The 22,993-nt window shown below is 30.7% G+C and overlaps 2 protein-coding genes across 5 annotated transcripts; one reads left to right on the forward strand and one right to left on the reverse strand.

The window, feature by feature from the left end:
* The first annotated feature begins 136 nt into the window (after window positions 1-136).
* LOC123670661 lies at window positions 137-14,307 on the forward strand. The gene is made up of 9 exons (XM_045604176.1): window positions 137-463; window positions 1,008-1,253; window positions 3,502-3,718; window positions 3,775-3,973; window positions 4,220-4,332; window positions 5,430-5,672; window positions 6,459-6,735; window positions 9,063-9,542; window positions 9,985-14,307. The coding sequence occupies exons 1-9, from the start codon at window positions 291-293 to the stop codon at window positions 10,980-10,982; spliced, it is 2,946 nt and encodes a 981-aa protein (XP_045460132.1). The 5' UTR covers window positions 137-290; the 3' UTR covers window positions 10,983-14,307.
* A 1,547-nt stretch (window positions 14,308-15,854) lies between these two features.
* Window positions 15,855-22,768, reverse strand: LOC123670664 (rho GTPase-activating protein gacF-like). Of its 4 annotated transcripts, none has more exons than XM_045604179.1 (9): window positions 22,613-22,768; window positions 21,919-22,519; window positions 21,810-21,864; window positions 20,948-21,502; window positions 20,479-20,826; window positions 19,747-19,811; window positions 17,691-17,785; window positions 16,100-16,418; window positions 15,855-16,000 (listed from the first exon to the last, which is right to left on the reverse strand). In XM_045604179.1, coding segments are annotated over exons 1-9 (2,082 nt in total). In that variant the 5' UTR covers window positions 22,615-22,768; the 3' UTR covers window positions 15,855-15,958. The 4 variants fall into 4 exon arrangements, with proteins under 4 accessions (XP_045460135.1, XP_045460139.1, XP_045460136.1 ...); XM_045604183.1 differs by having other exon boundaries at window positions 16,069-16,418; XM_045604180.1 differs by having other exon boundaries at window positions 21,919-22,533; window positions 22,613-22,760.
* Window positions 22,769-22,993: the final 225 nt, after the last annotated feature.

Here is a 22,993-nt window from a genome sequence, read left to right on the forward strand (position 1 = left end):
AATAACTATCATTGAATTTACTAATTGCGTTAAATATTTAGAGAAAAAAGGACGCAGTTAATGTTCACTAATGATTTGTTTATTCTCTGGATCTGTCAAAAATCGAGGTTTGTTTTATGACTTGTCATCTGTCAGTTTGTCCGATAATTACCGTATCGTCCATTGGAAACCTGGAACCAGCTGATTTGAGTTGATACTAAAATGTTCCGGTTTTCCAAGTACTTTTTGTTGAATTTACATGTGTAGTTTTGTATATTTGTGTCTTGTAATCGTCGAATCACATCAGTGTTATGGAAAACCACATAGGGCCAGTAGAATTCAAAGGATTTCAGCAAAATTTAGATAGATTTACAGATACTACAGACAATGATTGCAAGAATCAAGTGAAAGAAGAGTCCGGCGAAATTATCGATGGATATTTGGAAACTGTACATAGTTTAAATAATAGTGGATACCAAATCAGGTTGATTAACTTATAGAATAGATAAAAATACAGCGCAATCTTGTAAAACTTTGGCAATTTTAGACGTTTCCTTCAACAAAAAAATTGACATTTCAATCGGTCTCCGTATTTATTATTTTTGTTTCTCTAATCTTTCATCTAGATTTTGGAAGTTAACTATAACAAATTTAGCATGTAGATTCCATTGCATAATGTAATAATAATGAAAATCAATTCTGTACAGAGTATATGACAGTAGAACATCTTTCTGATGGGATACAAAATATTTATCAGTTCTATTTATTTTGAATGTATTTTATCTCAAGCAATGTTTCATAGAATAAATTCAAACATAAAACAATATTTCCATTGTATTTTGAAATTGATTTTGGATATTCTAAAATTTTTCTTGTTGTTTGTTTTAATGATTGAATGTATTCACAATAATGAGATATAAAATTTGTTTCATATAAATGAAAAATAAAATTCAATAAGTTTCTTTATTACTTGTATATGATACCAAATCAAATATATTATTTGTCTATATTCTACCATTTATTTACAGTGAAACATCAAGGCAGACAATCTTAAACATCTTGGATCAAATAAAATCATTACCACCACTTGAAAGATTTCTGATTTATATAAAATTGAATGAACAAATATCTAATAGTGGAGATCCTCTGAAGCAGCCATTAAACCCTCTAGGAAGTCGGTCTGAAGTATGTAGAACTATATCATGGATCAAAACACATTTGGAAGAGGATCCTGAGATTTCCCTTCCCAAGCAGCAAGTTTATGATGAATATACGTGAGTTTTTGAATTGATCACTTGCTTCATTTTGAAATAATTGAATTTTCAAATGCATAAGATATAAAACCAAAATACAATAAAAGCGTTCATCTAAAAACTGAAGAATAATAACTTATGTAAGAAAAAATTAATTTTATAGGACATGCTTCCTTTCATAAAGTACTTCCCTAAAATTGAGTTCTGATACCTATCTGTTCTTTGTTGGACTCGGAAGTCACAAATGCAGTGCAATTTGTTTTAACTAATACTCATTTCAATTGGACATTTCTGAAGGAGATACATGACAAAATGCAATTTCTTTTTCCAACACCCTTTATCTTCATATAGATACTAATTTTCTGTCTATGGGAGTTAATATTATATTTCCAATAGTCCTTAATTATGTACCCAAAACATAATTTTAATATTTTTTATATCCTGTGAAATATGCCTTCTGTTGTTTCTGTTAGCGAAATCAATAACTGATTATTGGTAGAGAGAAACGGACTGTAAATTTGATATGGATTTGAAAAGCGATGGTACCAGAACACTCACCTTTGTTAATTGTCTGATGAAACTTCTGTAGAGGTAGCGATGTTTTTGCTGAATTACTTGGCATTACTTGTGCATTGTGTCTATAGTGAAAGTCATAATGAAATTGTCACTAAACTAAGAATAACGAAAGCTAAAACAAATAGTGAATAGCAAGCAATAATAGTGAGGTATAGAGAATAATATATAGCAATGTGGAAGAGGTGCTGGCGCCATATTCAGATGCTCGGAAACACTGAAACCTTCTTCAAGAGATTCTATTTCTAGATCAATCAGATCTATCAATATACATTTTATTGAATGAATCCTACTACTCAAATTGTTTCAATTCTTTATTATTGTAAATATTTTTTTTATAATAAATTTTTTCTGTCTTCTGAAATTTATTCAATTCAAGAATTTTACAGTTTTTTTTTAATTATAATTTGATTTAAGAGGGATTACCACCACGTGGCTTTCTGCGTATCAGTCAAACTTTGTGACCCATTCATTTTCCCTCTGGTGGATCTGCGATGACCAAATTTTGTACGGTGTACGAAGTTGTACATTAACTTCATCTTCTTTCCTTTTTCGGAACAAATAAGTAGAGGGCAGCACTGTAGGACACTCAATTATTTCTTCGCAAAAAAATATAGTTTTTCATGTTTTGTGATGGTTTCGGGTAGGTTTTTCTTCACAGATATTTTAAAAATATATCAGTGCTTTGTACATTTTACATACCAACAATTATTTTGCGGAAAACGAAAAGTTACCAAATTTTTTTTTTCATTTACAAATTAAAAATATTGACTTTGCACAATGCAGATTATTGTTTGAAGAAATTATGTGAAAACCCCATACAAATAGGTGGTTGTAAGATGAAAAAAATCTATAATTTCGTTTTGAACTGAGCAGTCAAGTTGTGGTATTCCCTCTTAAGAAAACATTTTTCTAAGGCTAAGCCAAATCTTGCATCTGGAATATTCAGAGTTCAGTTTTGGAATGTGTGAAATCAAAAAATTTAAATCCGCCTCAGACAACTTTTCAGTAAGAGTTATTTATATGAAACTTTTTACAATGATACATAATACAAAATATTTTACAAAACAGTTCTAATCAAAATGAATTAGGGTATAATAATTTGTTTTTGTATATGTTATAAATGAAATATGTATCTCTACAATTTTATTGAGAGAAAAAAGCTTCACTTTTCATTGGATGTTTGCTTTATTACTTCAAATTTTATTAGAGTAAAAAAAAATTTTAACCCAAACTTAAATTTTAGCAGTTTTGATGTTTTAGAATGTATATTATCTAGAAAATTAAATTGAAAACATTTTTCCTGGTGCTTTCTGGAGCTTTCCTTTTCAATTGTAGCAGCTATTCGAATGAAATTTTGTACAAAAAGTGATTGCTGTCCTTCATTGTACCTCCTAACTCGAGTTTTATATTAATATTTATTATATAATTTTTTTCGAACATGTTGGCATATTTAGGTACAAATGAAGAAATGACATACTGTAGTATAAAATTTGCAGTGTTTTATTGAAGGTAATATGAATAGTCAATTCTAAAGAACAATGTTGAATTGAAATCATATCTTATTTCCATAAGTTCTACTATCGGAGCCTACTGCAAGCGAATTGAATTCTCTACCATATAATGTTATAGTTAACATGTTATTATAATTCTTATGATACAAACTAATTGTTTAGTCTACGTTATCCGTTTTCAGGTTATATTGTTCAAGGATTAGGATGAAACCATTATCGCAGGCTGATTTTGGGAAAGTCATGAAGCAAGTTTATCCAAAAGTGAAAGCCCGAAGATTGGGTACCAGAGGAAATTCTAGATATTGCTACTCTGGTCTTCGAAATTGTACAAAACTAAAAATTCCTGCACTGCCTGCTTTGGATGAGGATTCCAATGGAATGCAATTGATGTGTATTCAGGTATCAACAATCTGTAATATAATAATATTGCATATTGAAGATCATTTTCATCGTAGGATGAGAAGAAACCACTCACTCAAGCTTCCTTGGCAACTGCTGCTTGGCTGATTGTGAAACAGTGGTCTGAAAATCAGCTGAATGCATGTTTTTCTTCACTTCAAGCTCTGGCATTTTTTCTCATCATCAATTATTCAGTGGGAATAGGTACTGAAGCAGCAAATCAGATCAGTTCAATGACTGCTTCTGAAGTATCAGGTGTGTGCTTTCATAATACTTCAATTAGTTTGGTACTGAATGAAAAGAAGTCACGAATCTATAAGTATTGTCATTCAATTTTCATTAGAAAAATTAATAATGCTTTTCTATTTTTTTTTCATCTTGGAAGACTCCTTAAATTGGGTTAGGCTTCAAGAAAAAATTGTAGATAACAAGAAAGTGTACATTTTAGTTGTTTTTCTGTAGTCAGTTCAGAACTTGCCCTAACAGAACATATATTTCTAGAAGAAAATGAGGTAATGAAGTCTGATCAGTCACACAGAGATGTTCAAATACAGTTACAAAAGAAGATTCTTCAAAAAGAAGAAGCAATAAAGGATAGAAAGAGAAAATTACAGGTAAAAAATAAAAATTTGAGCAGTCTTATCCATTTTATGTTGAGTGTGTTCTGAGGATAATTTTTTTAGTAGTACTAATAAATCAATTCATGAATTCTGGAGAATTAAATTTTTTTCAGTTCTAGGATATACTAATGACAATGCTTTATAAACTGAGAGAAGCAATAACGTAAAGTCAGGAGCTTTCGAACGCTATTAAATTCATTCGCTAATTGCGCACTTGAAGACCACATATAGAACTTCATATACATGCAAAATCTCAATTCAGTCAGATTTGTAAACCACAGAAGTATTGGGTATTTCTTTCCAATATTCTTCTTGAATTTTTCATGGTTTTGAAGAGTGACATTTTGAACAGAGTTTCAAATTGTTATTTTATATCAACCAATGATCTAATAATACATAGATGAGCCTTTGGGAGATCATGGAGTGTATTGACTCCAACATTAAAGAAGGAAAGGAGTCAACCAATGATAGAAGAGTATTGGTTAGTTCAATATGTAGGACCAATCAAAACTATATTGTGACTATGGTCAGCCAATGCAAATATCATGCATCTTCCTATGTTGCCATAAATTATTTTCTCTCTACGCTCTATCTACATATATTTAGATCATTGATATCAAAAACCAAAATCTCAAATCCGTCGGTGTTGTGGATACGGAAATATTGAGAAATTTTTTTTTATATAAATCTCCTTTGGATTTGGTTATGTGATCAACATAAGATGTTGTATAAGGCTTGAAATTGTTATTTTACAACCTATTGAAAATTTTCCTTTCGATGGAATACATAGTTAAGAAATGATCACAAAAAGAAAATTTCGAATTTGAAGATGTGAAACTACCCTGAAATTTCGAGTTTCTAGGTTTTCTGTTCGAAAGTTGTCATGTTATCAACAGAATCGAATTTGAGGAAGGAATCATTCATTTCATGTTTATTAATGTTACTATATTGAATCATGAATAAACTTTATTCATCCTCAACGAGTCATTTCCGGTTCAAATAATTCAGTAATATAAATTTTAATCCTTTAGCTATGAAATTATAGATACATAATATTATTGAGGACATTTAATTGAAAATTTACTTTTCAGTCCACAAAATTAAAATCTTCCCATAAAAAGAAGAGCAGAATATCATCTGCTACTGAAGCTCTGAGTGAAGCATCTCCCAGTGAAAGCAGTGCCAGCTCTAACACCAGTCCAATTGAGGGCAAATCAATCTGTGATAAATATCAGGACTATAACAATAAACCTGCTTCGTTACCTGACTTCAACTGTTTTCAGAAATCTGTAGCATCAGAGGAGAATAATAGGGAAGATAATCCTCTAGTCAAGGTAGGGTATACTACTATTACTTCTACTCCCTTGGCCAATTATTAGTCTTTTGATTCTGATTATTCCTGATTTTATATTATTATTATTTCTTTATTTTGTTTTGAACTCTAGGTCCTATTTTCAAGGGTCAAGCCATATATTCACATAAATTCACAAAGAAAATTTATAATAAACATAATATAACAGTATATTGTTATTACTTAATCTAGTTGTTTTTTCTGTCAGATACTTTTTGAGGTTGTTAGCGAATTTATAAAAGTTGATGTGCGGTATATTCTTTGGTATTCCATTATATGTATTAGTACTCTTGAAAACCTGTGATCTTATACTTTGGTTGTTCTGGCATAGTTATTTCTCAGGACTTCTCTTCTTAAGTTGTAGTTATGACATTCTTTTACTTGCTTCTGTTGTGTCTGCCTCTTCTGTTTTCAGTTTTGTAAATCAGTTTTGTCTGTGCAAAGATGTTGATATGTTTCATCTTCATTATGGTTGTTTGTTTTTTTTATATAAGTAATGAATATATTTATTAAGAAACCAAGAGTTGCTGATATTGATATTTAGATTCTTTTAAGATTCAAACAAACATGTTCAAAATAACAAAAGAAATTCTTCAAAGGTACTCAAAAGGAAATATAAGCTATAGTTTATGAAAAATTTTTGAAAACTATATTTTCACAGAATGAGTTGCCCAACAAGGCAAAATGGATTTGAATTATTTTCTTGAAACTACTATTTGAGTTTATACTGTTGCATGGATTTGTAAACTATGTGTAAAATTTATTTCAGGTATCCTCAACACAAGTGGACTTGACTAGACAAACAGATATACCCTCTCCAAAGAGTAAAGGTATAAAGTACAAAACTGTCCAGCCTAAGCCCCTGTATCAATTATGTGATAAAATGTACAACCCGCTCATTGTGGCGGAAAATCGATCTCAAAACTCAGAAACTATTAGTGATAAGAAAACAGAAACAGACGAATTCCAAACAGAACTGCCTTTGTCAAGAGAACGACTGAATAGTATCAGTAATGTGGATAAGGATGCCATGGACGATTATTTGGGTGAGTTCCTTTTTGAGTCCCTGTTCTACTGAAAATGGGTGCAAAAGATAAAGTTCGAGGATTTCATCCCAAAAAAATCGTATATAGAATAACAATTCTAAGCTTGATACAGAATTTCATTTCTCTAATTCTGTAGTTATTCCGTTCATTCTTCCACATCTTGTAGAACAAAATCGTGCGAGAATACATCAGAAACGCACAGTTTTCATGGTATATTTTATTATTATATGTTGGTACTCCGAACTTTCCGCCACCGCTTTATCTGTCAATTCATTTGAAATTTGCCTTAAAGAAATCAGTTCTGCCAATCAACATTTTTCAATGTAAAAATCACTAAATGATATTTATGAAAATATTTCATTAATTTCAATAAAAATGCAATGGATTAGAGAAAATAATGTATAATACTCGTACAGAAGGCTCATTCTACCACTCGTTCATTCAAAAACTCGCCACTTCGTGGCTCGTTTGAATTTGAACTCGTGGAAGAATATCAATGCCTTCTGCACTTGTATTATAAAAAACTATACTATCACGTCACCAGAACCATAGAAAAATCAAACTGAATATAAAAAAAAAATTACTTGAAATTTCCTTATAATCAGATTAGGCTGTAGTTTAGTTCGTAATTCGTATAATTATGTAAAAAAATTTACTGAATATTTATGCTGAAATTCAGGAGGGACATAACTTTAGACCCTTTTATTTAGATGAACTAACCAACAATTGACTCATGCAGCTCCTGACACAAAGTCGATGCTTTTTCCAGATTTACATGCTGATTTCTGTAATCCAAGATGTTTATTCTGCTTCCAATATAAGCATTGTTGCCTAGGTTATAGGACAAAACCTAAATTTTTTTGATGTGAATAAGAGATGAGGTAGAAGCGTATACATCTCAAATACATACAACACTAGGTAGTAATAAACATTGCCAGTGTGTTACATTCAGATACAAGAATTTTAAGCAATAGTGATGAAACAGGAAAAAAACAAGAATCACAAATAAGAAGATTATTATGTCATTTGGGAAATTGTCTTCTTTCTGAAATAATTATTTCAATACTCAATGCAGATGTACCTTCAAACTCAATGGTATATTTTTAATATACATATAGCGTCATTCATGAAAGGTTAACCATAAGATAATCAAAGGAAATTCAGTCCTAAAAATTGATATGAGATGTTTTAGCATGTGATTTTTTTGTCCAAAATATTTTCAATGTTATACAACTTCTAGTTATACCTGAAATTGAATCACTTTCTTAGTTGAAATGAAGCACCCGATTTACTTTTTATGAAAAAACTGCCTGATAATATTCAGAAACCGACTATATCACAATTTTAGGGTAATATAAAACTAATTTTCAATCCTTGATATATTAAACAGGGTGGATCAAATATAATTTGTGAAAATATTCTCAATTTTTCTTGAAACCATAGAGTGATAAACATAGATAGAGGGAGTATAAGCAATTGTTACATGTCCTCAACATGGTTAGGTTACATTTTCGGTTCGAGATATATTTTCTAATCCTCTCTGGAGGGAAATTGATTAAGGCTGCTTCAACAATCTGATCAAAAGTATGCAAACGTGTTGTCTTAATGTTCCAGGAGGCCATACTCTTTATTGAACTTTATTTTTTGAATGAACTGATTTTATACTAAAAATGAATTTTCAACTGAAACTGTGAAACTCATAGAGGAATGGGTAAAAAAATGATTTAGATAAGTGTGAACATTTAGACCTATCATATTTAAATGAATTTCTGAAAAAACGGAAACTTTTGAAACAGTCTCAAAAGCTCTGAACTTCCTTAACTTTTGTGGAGCAGTATATGTCTATGGAATTGAGTGAAATATCGTGTCACTGATATGTTTTCATTTCCGGGACCCTTTTGTCCTGTAATGGTAACAGGACACTAATATACAAAAAAATTAGGTATATCTTTCTCAATATTCTTTTGAATTTTCTATGTTTATGATGAGGCGGTTGATATAAAGTTTTGGTGTATCTCTCGATTTTCCTCTTAAATTTTTAATTGTTCTGCCGCATTTAAGGAACCTCTTGTCGGATTTCGCCCATTAAAAAACTCAACAGCGTTCTGTATACATATTGCCTATGAAAAATGTTTCATGTGCATAATAATTATATGAAAAAAATTTCACGAAACAAAGTTTTTCTGTATGTCACCTGTCTTATATCATCAGAACAAGTATCTATACTTTAAAATAATTTATAAAAGCTTTATCAGCCTTAAATCAAAATTATGATAAGTTATTAATGTTGTATGTACTATAAAATTATAAAGTCAAAATTTAATTAGGTAAAAACAACAGCCAACATGAGGAGGAGATATCCAAATATTTCAGTAAGGAAAATGATAACACCGAAGCTGAAGACACATCTAAAATATCCCAATTGCGCCAGCTTCTTCAGGAAAATGATTTTGCAAAATCTAAAATTGTCGACTCCAACTTAGGTGGCTCGGGAGAAATAACAGCTAGCTCTCAGAATTCTCCCATGATAAATTACCAACCTGTAGATTTGAACGTGATACAAAGCATATCAGGAATTTCAGGAAGTGCTCGAAGAAGAGTTAGTTTTGATGTAGTACTTCCAGATGATAGTGTACCACCCAGTCCTAATACAAGACGTAAGAACTTCAGTTTCACACCCATCTCTCCTGGTCCTCTTTCACCTACTGGTAATGGAAGGCAATCAAAGAGTTCAAGTACTAATGTTAGCCCCTTTGTGAGTCCTAGAAATACTCCTGTGCCTAAAGGAAGGAATTTCCAAAGCACTGGTAAGTTGAAAACATCAAATTAAATCAAGTTAGACTATTGAGTATTGAAGAACTTCAATACTCAATGGATGAAGTAGAAATACACTACATTTGATAATAATGCTGAGCTTGAAAAAATAAGACTTGGGGGCCCAATGATGAACGTTGTTTATTTTATTTATCAATACACAAATCTGAATTTATACAAATGGACAGATTATAATTAATTATATACATTAATAAGAGGAACGGAAATCGCCTTGTTACTGATGCATTTGTTTTGATGCCAACATTCGTCACTCCTTGTCTGGCGTGACACTATAGCAGTAGCACAACATAATTTGATTTATTTCTAAATTATCAATTCATGCTCAAAAATATATGGCACTGAGAGCATTCAAATAAATAAGAAAAAAAATAGTTTGTCATATTGGAATGATATTAATTTGAAATTTAATTTCAGCACTCACGTTGCAAATTCTACCAAACCGTAAATCATGTACAAGTACATCTACTAAAGTTAAAAAAGAAAATGATCTCAGCCCTGAGTTGGTTCTTGAGAAGGAAACAGGGCAGGCAACACAACATCCCAAGAAAAATTTCCTAGCCATGTCGGCACCACCAAGTCCCATATTACCTAATAAATCTATGCTTCAGACTCTGCTTAATACTAATGGTAAAGTATCTTACACCCCAAATTACATAAACCAGCCACTTCTGAAACAAGACAATAAAACGGCAGAAATATGTCAGTTAATAAGTAGTGAACCTGTACTGAATTTGTCAGATAATGTTGGTTTCAGGTCACAATCTGTACCATTGAATCAGATGATAGAGAAAAACTCTTTCTTACTGACCGATAACGGATTTTTACCTCCATTGTCCCAAGATGATTTCAATGAATTAGACACGATTGAAGATGAAAAATTAGGTGTTACTAACATAATAAATTCATTAAACGCTCAAGTTTACAATAACAATAATGTTGAAATGATTTCAATAGATGACAAACTTATTCAAGATAACCTTGATAAAGAAGATCTTCTACTTACCAATGCAAATTTCGATAAAGATATTACCTGCAGAAATTCAGAGAGATCACAAAGCATTGACATTATAAGTTTTGATCAAAAAATTTTTTCTAGGTCTGTTCCTAGCACACCGCTACCATTTCTTCAAATAGCACAACCAAATGAAGATATAGTCATTCAAAATTCACACTCGTATCCTTCAACTCCTTTAATAGCTGATGATACATTTAATTACAATTTAAGAGATTGTTTGATAAATGGCCAACCAATTAAAAATGATGAACTTTCCCAAGTTTACAATGAGGCATTTGTTACATTTGAGACACTTAATGGAGATAATAACATAGTCCTAGAAAATAATCCTGATATTAATTTTCTTGAAAAAACATCTGTTACTTCTGACCAAAACTTCAATATTAGTATCAATTGATCACAGGAGAAGTTTCAAATAACCTTTGATTTTGTATTGTTCTATGTATTGTTCATTTATTCATAAAAATGTATTCCAGTTTATTTTATTAAGAGGTATCAAGCGATTTGACTTGGAAAAAACTATTTGGGCTTTTGAAAAATATTTTTCAAGCATGATAAAAAAATAGAGTCTTTAGCATTGATCTCACAATTATCAATAAATTGGTTGTCAAGTGTGATATTTAGATCACCATAATTGAAACAATGTTGTTGAGAGTTTTATTTTATTAAAATTTGTTATTTTGTTTTTGTTGATATCTATTATACTAAATTATTTATTCTGTTTACCATTAACAAAGTATGTATTTGAAATTTTATTATTGTTAAAGAAAACACACTTGACATAATTGATTTGATTCAACAAGCATTCCAAATCATGTTAAAGAACTATTATAAATCAGTAGCAGAAAGATATAGTACACAAAATTTTGGGAACACTCTTTATCAAAAAAAATATATGTATATATCTTTTGATTAGATGATAATCATTCTTCCTCAAGGTGCTTATCAACTTTTTATAACATATCAATATCTATTATATGTCACGACTATTCTTCAATGTAACACATGTAATAATATTAAAAAGTATTTCATTGTTTGGAATACTAACTCTTGGGTTGTGAATCGCTTTGTATACCTTCAATGCTTCACGTTTGTCGTAATAAACAGACAAATCTTCAGAAGAATATACTTCTTCATTAAAATTTTGTAATGGAAGAAATATTTATCCAAGATTAGAGGACTTCGTTTTAAAATGCCATTATTATTTTATGTTTTTTTGAAGTTTCATAGAAATATTTTTCTGTGAGTGATAGTAGCTTTGATTTTTACAATGAGTCAACAAAGCTGAAAATTAATTTGTAGCAATACATATTGCCAGTGCTGTCTAGATAGTTGGTTGGTCATTTATCAAAAAAAAAGATCATGGTCAAATTCAAACCATAATCGAATTTTCAAATAGTTTCATATTAAATACAAACAAATATTATTCGTTACTACTGAAAAATAGACGAGCATGTTGAAAGTAACATAATAGTCAAATATGATTTGATATCTTCAAAGATTTGGGGCACACATTTTTCAGAGTATTTTGATGTTTCATCAAACTGAAAAATTATCGATGACAAAGAGAATTGAACGAAATAACAATTTTTTTACAAGAACTCATCATGAGTCAACTTTTATCTATATGCTTCAAGAAAAGTCGGGTTTTTGATTCACCAAACTTCACTTGATAGTGCCTTTCCCGCCAATAACCTCAATGTCAAATTTCTTCGATTTTTTATAATGTCTTCAACTAGTAATTATATTATGAAATAATACTAGGATCATCTTTCCGGTCAGCAATGTGAAACAAAAGCCAGAGGTTGTGTTTCTTTGACTCTGCACATATATTTTGAAAGATTTTATTCAAAAAATAAAACTACATTCAATACAATAAAGGCAATATTACTGATATAGAAAATGCTAAATATTAGTATCATTGAGAATTGGCAGAATTTTAATGCTCACGATTTAGCCTGTTTGCTACCAAATTAAACTGTTCTAGATTTGATTTCTGAATATTCATTTGCTGATTTTTTTCATGATTCTTGAAATAACCTAAATACCTTATTTCATTTAATATTCCATCAAGTCAGGACGGAATCCATCAAATTTCTATGTAAAGATCTGTAAATCACTTAAATATTAGACCATAACAACAGCATACAAACTTGGAATTTTCTGATGAATATTGTTTGGGACATGATTTTAGAATTTGACCAAAAGATGTTTCTTGGCTAAAAAAGCTTCTGAAAAACTTAGTTACTTTCTACAAGAAAAATAAATATTCATAGAAATTATGTATTCAAAAGTTGTAGAATCTCTAACTTAAGCTACTAACTGCCAGTTATAGGGAAATACAGGAAAATGGTTGCATCTGGTTGGTACAATGGAGGTATGAATAAGTGAATATTTGTTGTGATTGAAAAGAATATTATATTTTATACGAATTTGTAAAAACATGTATGAATTAGGCTTGGTACTATAAAATTATTCAATTAACTTGACGGCTGTATAACATATGAATTAATTTGAAGATGAAACAAGATTTGTGTTGAAATCATTCAAAAATATTTCGAAATTCTTTTTTTTTTCTGGAAATTATCTGCACATCAGGAAACACTGAGGTAAAAGACTGAAAAAATTTCTCATAACTTCACAATGAGGAAATTATGGTAATCGGTTTTTTGTATTAGAGTTATTCTTGTATGACATCACTTTAGTACCTGAAAATTTTTTTATCTGAAGACTGGAAATTATTTATGAAGTGGGTTTTTGGTGTGGATTACTCATTTTAAAATTCAGAATGTTTCAAGGCATTTAAATGGGCAGTATTGTAAAGTAAGAAACAGACTAAAATTTCAACGAGATTTGTTTTTAATTCAGTTTCAACTACTGAACTGAAAAACACTGCTTTTTTTATAAATTTGTTATTGAGATTGTTACAAAATTACAGTTTTAACTTCAGCGTTTTGGACATTTGAATGAAAATTCCATCGAAATAAACAAAAGCATGTGTTTCTTTGCTTATGAGCACACATTATATGTCAAAAGCGTGATATATACTAAAATCGATGATTGTTTATTTTCGATCACTGTTCAAAAAAAGTGTAGTGTGCGCTTAATTCAACAGGTTTTAGTTGGGTACAGAAGATCAATTAATGTTTGCAGACATTCCAAAATGCTTGTTTATATATTTTGTTAATAGTGTATCATACAACAAAATTTAAAAATGATACTTTATATACGAGTCAGCCAAAGGTGGGATCTACAAATCGAGCCAGTATGCAGAGGTTTTACTTTATTTTTTATACCGCTACGGATATAAATCACACAAATTTTTTTTAAAACTTCTGAAGTCAATTTGAAAGAATAGATATTAATGGTAATATATGAGTATACACCAGAAAAAGTCCATTCTTTTCTGTAAACCCCTATTTCACTAGGCCTTTTTCGTGTGTATTTCTGAGGGTCCGTGTTTAAAATGCGCATGCCCTCAGGCCTCTTTCTGATATCTAAATCAAGCATCCACCGAAATTTCCTTTTCCCCCTGGAATGTCAAAATGCAGGTCGACCAACACAATTTTTATGTTTAACTTACCATAACTCAAATTAGGATGGAAAGTGTCTATAAAAGTTCTAAATCCACTTATTTCAACATGTTTTCTTGCTTATATAAGTATATTAATATAGAAAATGTGATATTAACATCTCAGATATATATGAACAAAACATAACCTGTGCAACTCGGTAGTTAGCCCTGAAACATTCAGTGAATTCAGAATAGGCATCAAAAAGGAAAAAGGTCTAGTGTAATACAGTCAATGGAGAATATTTTTGGCGACGTGTTTTCCGAAGCTTATAATAGTGCCAGTTACTGTGAAAATTTGTAACATTACGAAATTTATATTTTGTAAGAAGAGTTAAAAAAAATATATCGTACTACAAATATCCGTGTGAAGCTGGCAAAATATCTCTTTAAAGACTAGTTTTCTCGTTTTTTTTCGATTTATAATACGTATCATTATTCACATGCATGAAATTCTAACCATTGAACATACCAGTATTTCTAGACATCTTAGTGGCATGGAAATGTGACCTACCTCTGGAAACTCAAGGTATTGTCATTTAGGTTCAAACAGCCAGTCTGTATAAACTAGAGTAAACATCAATTAACTGATCATTTTTGAACCCTAGTAAGACATTATCCCAGAATTGGGATAATATCTTACCCTTAATGTTAACCAATTATTTGATATACATATGATAATGAATTGTCTCAGTTCAAAATTAGAAGTTGATCATAATTGAATTATACTTTGCAGTATATCCACTAAGTATATACAAAATTAACTCTTTCAAAATCATCTAAAATCTTCACCAAAGTTCATTCAACAGCTTTGGCAGCATTTTGTACTGGAGAATTTCACTTTCTGCTATTCAATAATGCTGCAGAAAGTATCGATATGACTGCTTTGTTTTACCAAACATTGAACTTCTGTTCATAAGCGTTCCAGGACAAACAAAATAATCGTTGTCATTTGAACCCATAATTATTTCTTTCTTTCAAATTTGAACTTCAAACATTCTGAATAAAAGAAACCACACAAACAAATCTCCCGCAAGTATTTGGCCACTTGATAAAATTTTCATTAAAAGCTAAATGACAATTTCCAGAAATTTCTCAACTAAAACTCTTTTTCATTAGTTTCATTATGGGAATTTTTCGAAGTAGGCATTATTTCAACTTATATGTTGAAATAACTTGAAATGTGATAAAATGGCAGTTGAACATGGTAAAAGGTACTTTTAGTATTTGTTGACTCATCATAATTTGGGAAAACTTTATATTGAACAATTTGGAACTGAAAACAGGTAAAGTACTGGGCTAATTATTTTGTTGATTTATTTCAAAAAATTTGAAATTGAAAAAAAAATTGTCTGTGATAAATTTTGTAGTTTTGAACTAAATTTGAATGTTTTGAGATATGTAAAAATAATTTAAGGTTTTCTCTGAATGGTCTAAACTATTTCTTCCACATTCAATTATTATATTTTAATATTTTTATTTTGGACTAGTCAAATCCTCTTGTATTTTTCAGAATGAATGTATGGGAATGTAGGCACTTTTATTTTCTTATGAATTGTCTGTAATGTCGATGTTTTTAAATATTATTTCATGTTATCTAATGCATCATTACTGAAAAGTGTAGAACTTACAACAATAAAAGTATTTATATAAAATTTTCATATATGCAGAAAATTTTCCCCTATAGAAACTTTAATATCAATTGATCATATCAGAATTTTATTACAAAAAAATAAAACATATAAAAATCAGTTTAACATATCACATCAATTGGATAAAATTAAGTACAAAGAATGTATAATTCAACAAACAGCAGAAGTGTTCTCCTTGCCAAAACCTCTCGTCTGAAAAAATAAAATAATTATTTTGAAAATGGACAAAGGTCCATTTTCTTCAAGAGAAAGAATCTTACCTTAATATATAATTTTTCTTTCTTCACTTACCACTCTCTTCGGTGTAGTGACAATCTTTCCAGATGAACTCAAACTCTCCCTTGATGATAAATTAGAACAATCACGAAGTGGCCCTTTGGACATTGAAATGTTCTGTCTTATTTTGCTCATTGCCTTCATGATAGAGCTTTCTTTCATACTCAAACTTCTTTTGACATCTGAAGATGTGGACGATTTACGTCCCTCAGATACTGAATTTCTTCTTGGTAATTGAGAAGACTGACGTTCTTTAGATTGAAAACTATCTTTGAAGGATGAAACACTTGTTACTGGACTTGTATAAGTAGATTTTTCCTGGATATTCGAAGAACTGAATGCAAAAATACAATACTTAGTAGGGAACACTAATGAATCCATAAAATGGAGTATTCTCCAATTAGAATACTACTAGACAATAATAATAATAATTTGCTTTGTTTCTACTCTACAACATGTAATGCAATAATTACAAATAATGAGAATTGGTAAACAAAAGTAAATCTAATGTTTTTGATAGAGTATAAGACAACCAACACTTTGTTGTGGTATTTCAGAAATTGAAATGAATTTCTTAATTTATTCTCGCTTGCAAAAAATAACTCTTTCATTTTACTGAAAAAATCTCTCAACAATTCCTATTGTGTAATAGTTTGAAATAGCTACAAACTGAATGTTGATTCATTCAACGTTACTAGAGTGGAAACCCAATCAAGCCGACTAATTTTAGTAGTTAGGCGTTCAGATAATCTAAGAGAAGATGTTGTACAAATCATCACACAGAAAATAGTTACATATTAGTTAAAAACATCAAGGATTTTGAAGATAATGTATTCCGATCTAATACTGTTTCATTAGCATTATAAACAAAATCAAAATTATTTTCCTCAAATTCCTTGGTAAATATGTCCTTGAAAGGGTTTGGTGCATCTTAATCATCTGACATTTCAGATGTACCTAATCAGCTTAAGTTACGACCAGTAACTTCTCTTTTAATGAATCAATAATGATTTTATCTTTGAGCAATATCGCTCAGAAATTCTTAAACGAAGAGGACAGCGCAGTAAAAACTAACTGAAATATCAACAAAATGTATAGTGCAGACATCGCATGAAGTTCCGATTTACGACTCATCGTCGCATCTGAATTATTCATATAAATAAAGGGCCTGGGAAACAGAAATCCGTATAAGAGAGGTAGAACAATATTTAGGAATACCAAGATGTATTAAAAAAAAGGACTTTTGGACACAAGACTGTAAAACTTAATTCATATATATCACCTTTTAACCAAAGAATTGTGGAAGTGTGGGGAGAGAAACAAATTAACAAGGAAATGCCGCTCTCTAGTACACTTCACGCAGTGCAAGTGCAGCTAATGATATAGGTGCAGTCTAACTATTTTAATTCCATATTTTCATAAATTCATTGTTTACAATGTTGAATACTACTATACATATTAGTTCTGCAATATCAAGCCTTCATCAATAACAAAAATAATAATAACATGGAGTAGATCAAATGTCGCATTTTGATTAAGACAACAAATTTTCCCAGATGTGCTTTATGATTCAGTATGCATCAATTAACTACAAGCCACAACTCACCTTAAACTTCGGACATTGGTTATTTCCATAGGCAATGAATTATTATTTGTTTTATTATCTGGAGTAGATTGTGCCATGGGTTTTATTTGAAGATCCTGTAAGAAAAAGCCTTATAATATAAATTGATCAATTAGAATCAAAATAATTGTACAGTATTGCAGTATATACAAGAGAGTCTTGATACAACTGTCCTTATTTTGTCCAACCAATTCTAAACTTGGTCCAAAGTCTTCCTTCAGGAAAACAAAGTGATTTGAAAATGAAAAATCTTTGATTATTTCCAAATCAAATGATATTCCAAATAATTTCTCGAGGAATATGTAATCATCAATGTAGAAATATCAAGTCTAAGCTAAAATTTTCACAATTTCTGCTCTGTTCAGCCGCTCGGCTTGAATTTTCGCTAGTGTCCGTCCTTGACGCAACGCAAACCGAGTCAAATAATCACAAAACTGTCAGAAAATTTTTTGCAGTATGAAATCTCTACAGTGACTGTATATACTGTAGAGATTTCGTACTGCAAAAAAATTTAATGCCGGAATTTCCGACACTCTATATACGATTGTCGACAATTCCGGCCATCCTCCATTAAAGTTTCAGATTATCGACTGCGCCTGCGCGAAGGTTGGTCGACCGCTCGTTTCTTTTGATAACATCTTCATATTTTAGGGAGTTTGAACCACCTAAACCAGTCACAACAAGTCAAACAAGAATGCTTCAAAATAATAGCAGTAATAGTAAATACTGAAAATCAGAGATCTCTGGTGAAAGTTCGATCTTTAATGGCGGACAGGACACCAACCAATCAAAACGCTGAGGAGGAGTGTCGTCACTGTAGAAATCTCTACAGTGACTGTATATACCACAGTGACGGCACGGCTTGTCAGCGTTTTGATTGGTTGGAGCCCTGTCCGCCATTAAATGTCGAACTTTCACCAGAGATCTCTGATTTTCGCTATTTACATTCGAGTACCGGGCTGTTTCACATGCTTTGAAGCATTCTTGTTTGTCTTGTTAGTGATTGTGACTGGTTTAGGGGTTTATGCGCACTCGATATTCTGAAATTTGAAGCACTGAATCTATTGTTTCCCTACGACATTTAATGGCGGATGGCCGGAGTTGTCGTCACTGTAGTATACAGGGTGGCCATTTGAAAACGAAACAGACGAGATTACAGACGAAATAAAGTTTTTCGATAGAAATGCTCGGACAGGTCGATTTCTGTTTCGAGGGGGACAACTTAAGATGTAGGTTACGGACGCATAGCGCTTCAACCCTTGCTGCTACAACCCCCACCCCCAATTTTTGAATAGGGAAGATGGGGTGAGTGATACCTCAATTTAAAGGTATTTTTATACCGATTTCAGCACATTAATTGTTTTTTCATTTTATGCATTAGTTCTCGAAATATTCATGCGTTAGTTAGTTAGGAAGGAAGCCACAGTCATGGTTGTTTTGAAGCTCAAAATGTCGATTTTTCACAAAACACTACAAGTGCCATGAAAACACCACTTCATTTTCAAATACTTAGTTAAGAATATTTCGAGAACTAATGCATAAAATGAAAAAACAATTACTGTGCTGAAATCAGTATAAAAATACCTTTCAAATGAGGTATCACTCACCCCATCTTCCCTATTCAAAATTTGGGGGTGGGGGTTGTAGCAGCAAGGGTTGAAGCGCTATGCATCCGTAACTTACATCTTAAGTTGTCCCCCTCGAAACAGAAATCGACCTGTCCGAGCATTTCTATCGAAAAACTTTATTTCGTCTGTAATCTCGTCTGTTTCGTTTTCAAATGGCCACCCTGTATACAGTCACTGTAGAAATCTCATATTTCTAACGCCATCTAGCAAAACCCGATCGGAATTACGATCGGGTTCCTTCACTACAACCCAAAATACAGATAACTAAAGCCATCTATTGGAAAAATAATGGAATTATTTTTACTACACCTAATATTAAACTTTTCATCAAATATAATTATTTTTTTATTACCTTACACACCAAAAGGTAATTTGGGATTATGATAAATATATATTATTTATTTACTTACACGAATAGGAGTACTTATTCTAGATTTCAGTTTTGGTAGAATTTGCTGGGTTTTAGTAGGAGTACCTGAAAAAAAGATTGTTTAACTCCCAAGCAGATTTTTTATTGCTTTAAACGGGTTGATTTTTTTCAAGCTGAATCAGTAAAGAACCTCGAAAATGAAACATCTAACAGAAAAATGTTTGGAACAAAAGGTTGATGATTTTGAAGAGGTTTTCACTAGATTCTAAATAATATTGCCTGATATGCCAATACATTCTCCTTAATTATTGGAAAGTATTTTGAACAAAAAACACCAAGAACAAATAATTTCGCCATTCCCAAAAGATCAATTACAGTACATATACTGAAAACAAACAGTTCAGCAGCAAACGGCCAAATTTCATGTGGATGAATTGTAGAACGGATGTGTTATGGTCATTCAAACAATTCAAACTTGAATACAGAGCCATCTGTGATGATTCATGAAAAATTGTTTCTACAAAACAAATGTATTTTTTGCTGTAGAATATGAATCTGCAATAAAAAACAGGGGTTCCAATTCAAAATTGCAATATTGACACCTGTACCCCTCACAAAGGAATTAAATGCAAGATGTTCTGGAGTAGGTGGCCTCAAAACCATCAATTTTTTAATCAAATATTTTTTCCTAAAATCTTTCCTTTTCAAGATTTTCGATTGATTCAACTTAAAAAAATCACCTGGTATATGATCATATTCAATTAATATTTACCCTTTATTTGTGGTTTGGTTATATTTTCCATAGGAACAGTTGCCTTCATAGGTCCTCTTCTCATAGTCGTAGAATTTATTTTCTTCAATTTTAAATTGATTGCTCGATTTTCACCACTATAGTTTCTAACTTCGACACTAGATTCAGCACTACTCACAGAGTTTTTTGTTTTGGACCCATCAAAACTTGGGGATCTAACTACACCAGAATTCAATTTTGTTTTCAATGCTTTGTTTGGGTATGAAAATGAATTACTATGTTTTTTCTTTAGGCTATTCCCTGTGGTAGAATGATTTAAGTTTGAACTACTTTGAGATTTTGTGGAAGTGCTATGAATATTGTTTGTACCTGAAAAATTATAAATGAAAAATTTAGAAATCATAACAAATAACGAAATGTTTGATATTCTAGAATCCCTATATCGTAATTGATAATGTATTAATATCATAATTGGGAAAATGAAACTTACAGTTTGTACTCTTAGAAGATTCATTAATAATGGATTTACTTTTCTCTTTAGAATTGTTAGACAGCATATCTTGTAAAGTATTTAACAAACATTGTCCTTCTTCTGTGTCCTTTTTACTTCTATCATTCTTTGTGAGGATGAGAGAAAGGGCTTGGAGTATTCTATCTGTTTCCTCTACATGAATTTTTTCAGATCCAGTATCTTTCATATTATCTATCTCATCAGATTTTCCATTCGCTTCATCGATATACCCATTGCTTGAAGAAATAGGATTACATAGTGATATTTGCGGTTCAGTCTCAACTGGTTTTTCTTTCACTGGTAATGGAGATGCTGTATTTCTATCTTGCAGTTTCAAATGTTCTGAACTATGATTTTCTAGTTTTTTATTGAGTTTATGTAGCTCATTAGCTGGAAGCAATTTATCTATTTTCTTGAATATTTCTTCACTATCACATTTTTCCTTTTCCTCTTTACTGTTATTACTGCTTTCTAGATCTCCATTAATGAGTTCTGGAGGATCTGTCTCATCCAAAACAAAACCATCCTTTGATCCTAAAAGCATTTTAATTATTAATTATGTTATCAAACTTTCCTAAACCATGAGTGAGACATCAGAATCTTAGAGTTTAAAAGAGTCGAAGAACTGGATATCTTTTGTATGTTTACCTACATTGGCTATGACTCTACAATTAGTAGCAAAAGTATAAATCACTTAAAAGTTTGAAACGAATCTAATTACAAATTAAGATGATTTAAAATAACATTTCCAATGAACATTTTGTTAATATAATTATACAAGAAAAATAATGGGATTAAGTAGAGCTCCATAATTCATGATGTTTTCGATTCAACATCTTACCTTCTTCTTTGAATTTGGCTGCTAAATAATGAGCTTCTATGAAAACAGAGTCATTCTGAAAATAAGCATTCATTAAAAAAATTAAAACTATTTCAACTCACTATATTACAAATTTATTTCCCTCGTCTTCCAAAATATTAGCATTGATTTGACATCCTTCCGAGGCTCTTTCTACAGTCCGCTTGGCCAGGACTTCATTTTTGTCATCAGTTATAATAGGCAAGGAATTGAATCGAGATCTATATTCTTGAAGAAGTTTTTCACTCAATGCAGTTGTACATAAAAAACCATCATTCAACAGATTGGTACTGTTAGAATATTGAATCGAACTTGGAAAATCTGATATGTTTATGAGAGAAAGTTGATCAGGAGCTCTTAAATTGAATGAAAAATTGGAAGAATTTATTGTTGATGCACTTTTTAAATCGCTGTGTGATGAAAGGAAAAAACCTCTGTCTAATACATTAGGAGATGCATCATTGTTGGGTGGATTTTTGTATAGAGGTAAATTATTTAAACGATTATTTATATCACAGCCTAGCTTAAGAATTCCCAATGACTCTCTTCCAAACGAATTACTAAGTTCCAACAAAGGTATAGATTCCCTTCCAATATCTATGTCATTCATTGATATATTTAAAAATGGATCGCAAAGCGAATTTGGTGCAATACTTTTGAATTCCATCGCTTCGAAGTTATTCATTGTTACCCTAAAATAAATATTCTATTTGGAATATTAGGCAGTCATTGATGAAATAGGTACAGGGATAAAAATTGTGGGTGTTACGAATATAAATACTTACATATGATGAAATACTGTACACCTTTTTTTTTAGTTTATAAATACAAAATGAATACCTTCAGATTATTTTTTGTTTGCTTTTATTCACAACAGTTAACTTTTAAGATATCGTTATAATCAAATCAAATTTTAATCACAGATAGGACTTTAACGGACAATTTTAAGATTTTCTCTATGGTCTGCAATTAGTTCAAATGTTTTACTAATAAAAATAAACAGATTCTTTTGAGATTTTTTTTTGTTATTCAATAATAATCAATTATAGTATAAATGCATATTATAATTATTACTGTGTCGAAGAAGCATATATTATTATGTATAAGTAATAAGAGTAATATATGTACAATCTATATTATATATTTTTTGAAGTTAGCTGTCATTT

Source organism: Harmonia axyridis, chromosome 1 (genome assembly GCF_914767665.1).
Source record: "Harmonia axyridis chromosome 1, icHarAxyr1.1, whole genome shotgun sequence".
Taxonomy (NCBI): domain Eukaryota; kingdom Metazoa; phylum Arthropoda; class Insecta; order Coleoptera; family Coccinellidae; genus Harmonia; species Harmonia axyridis.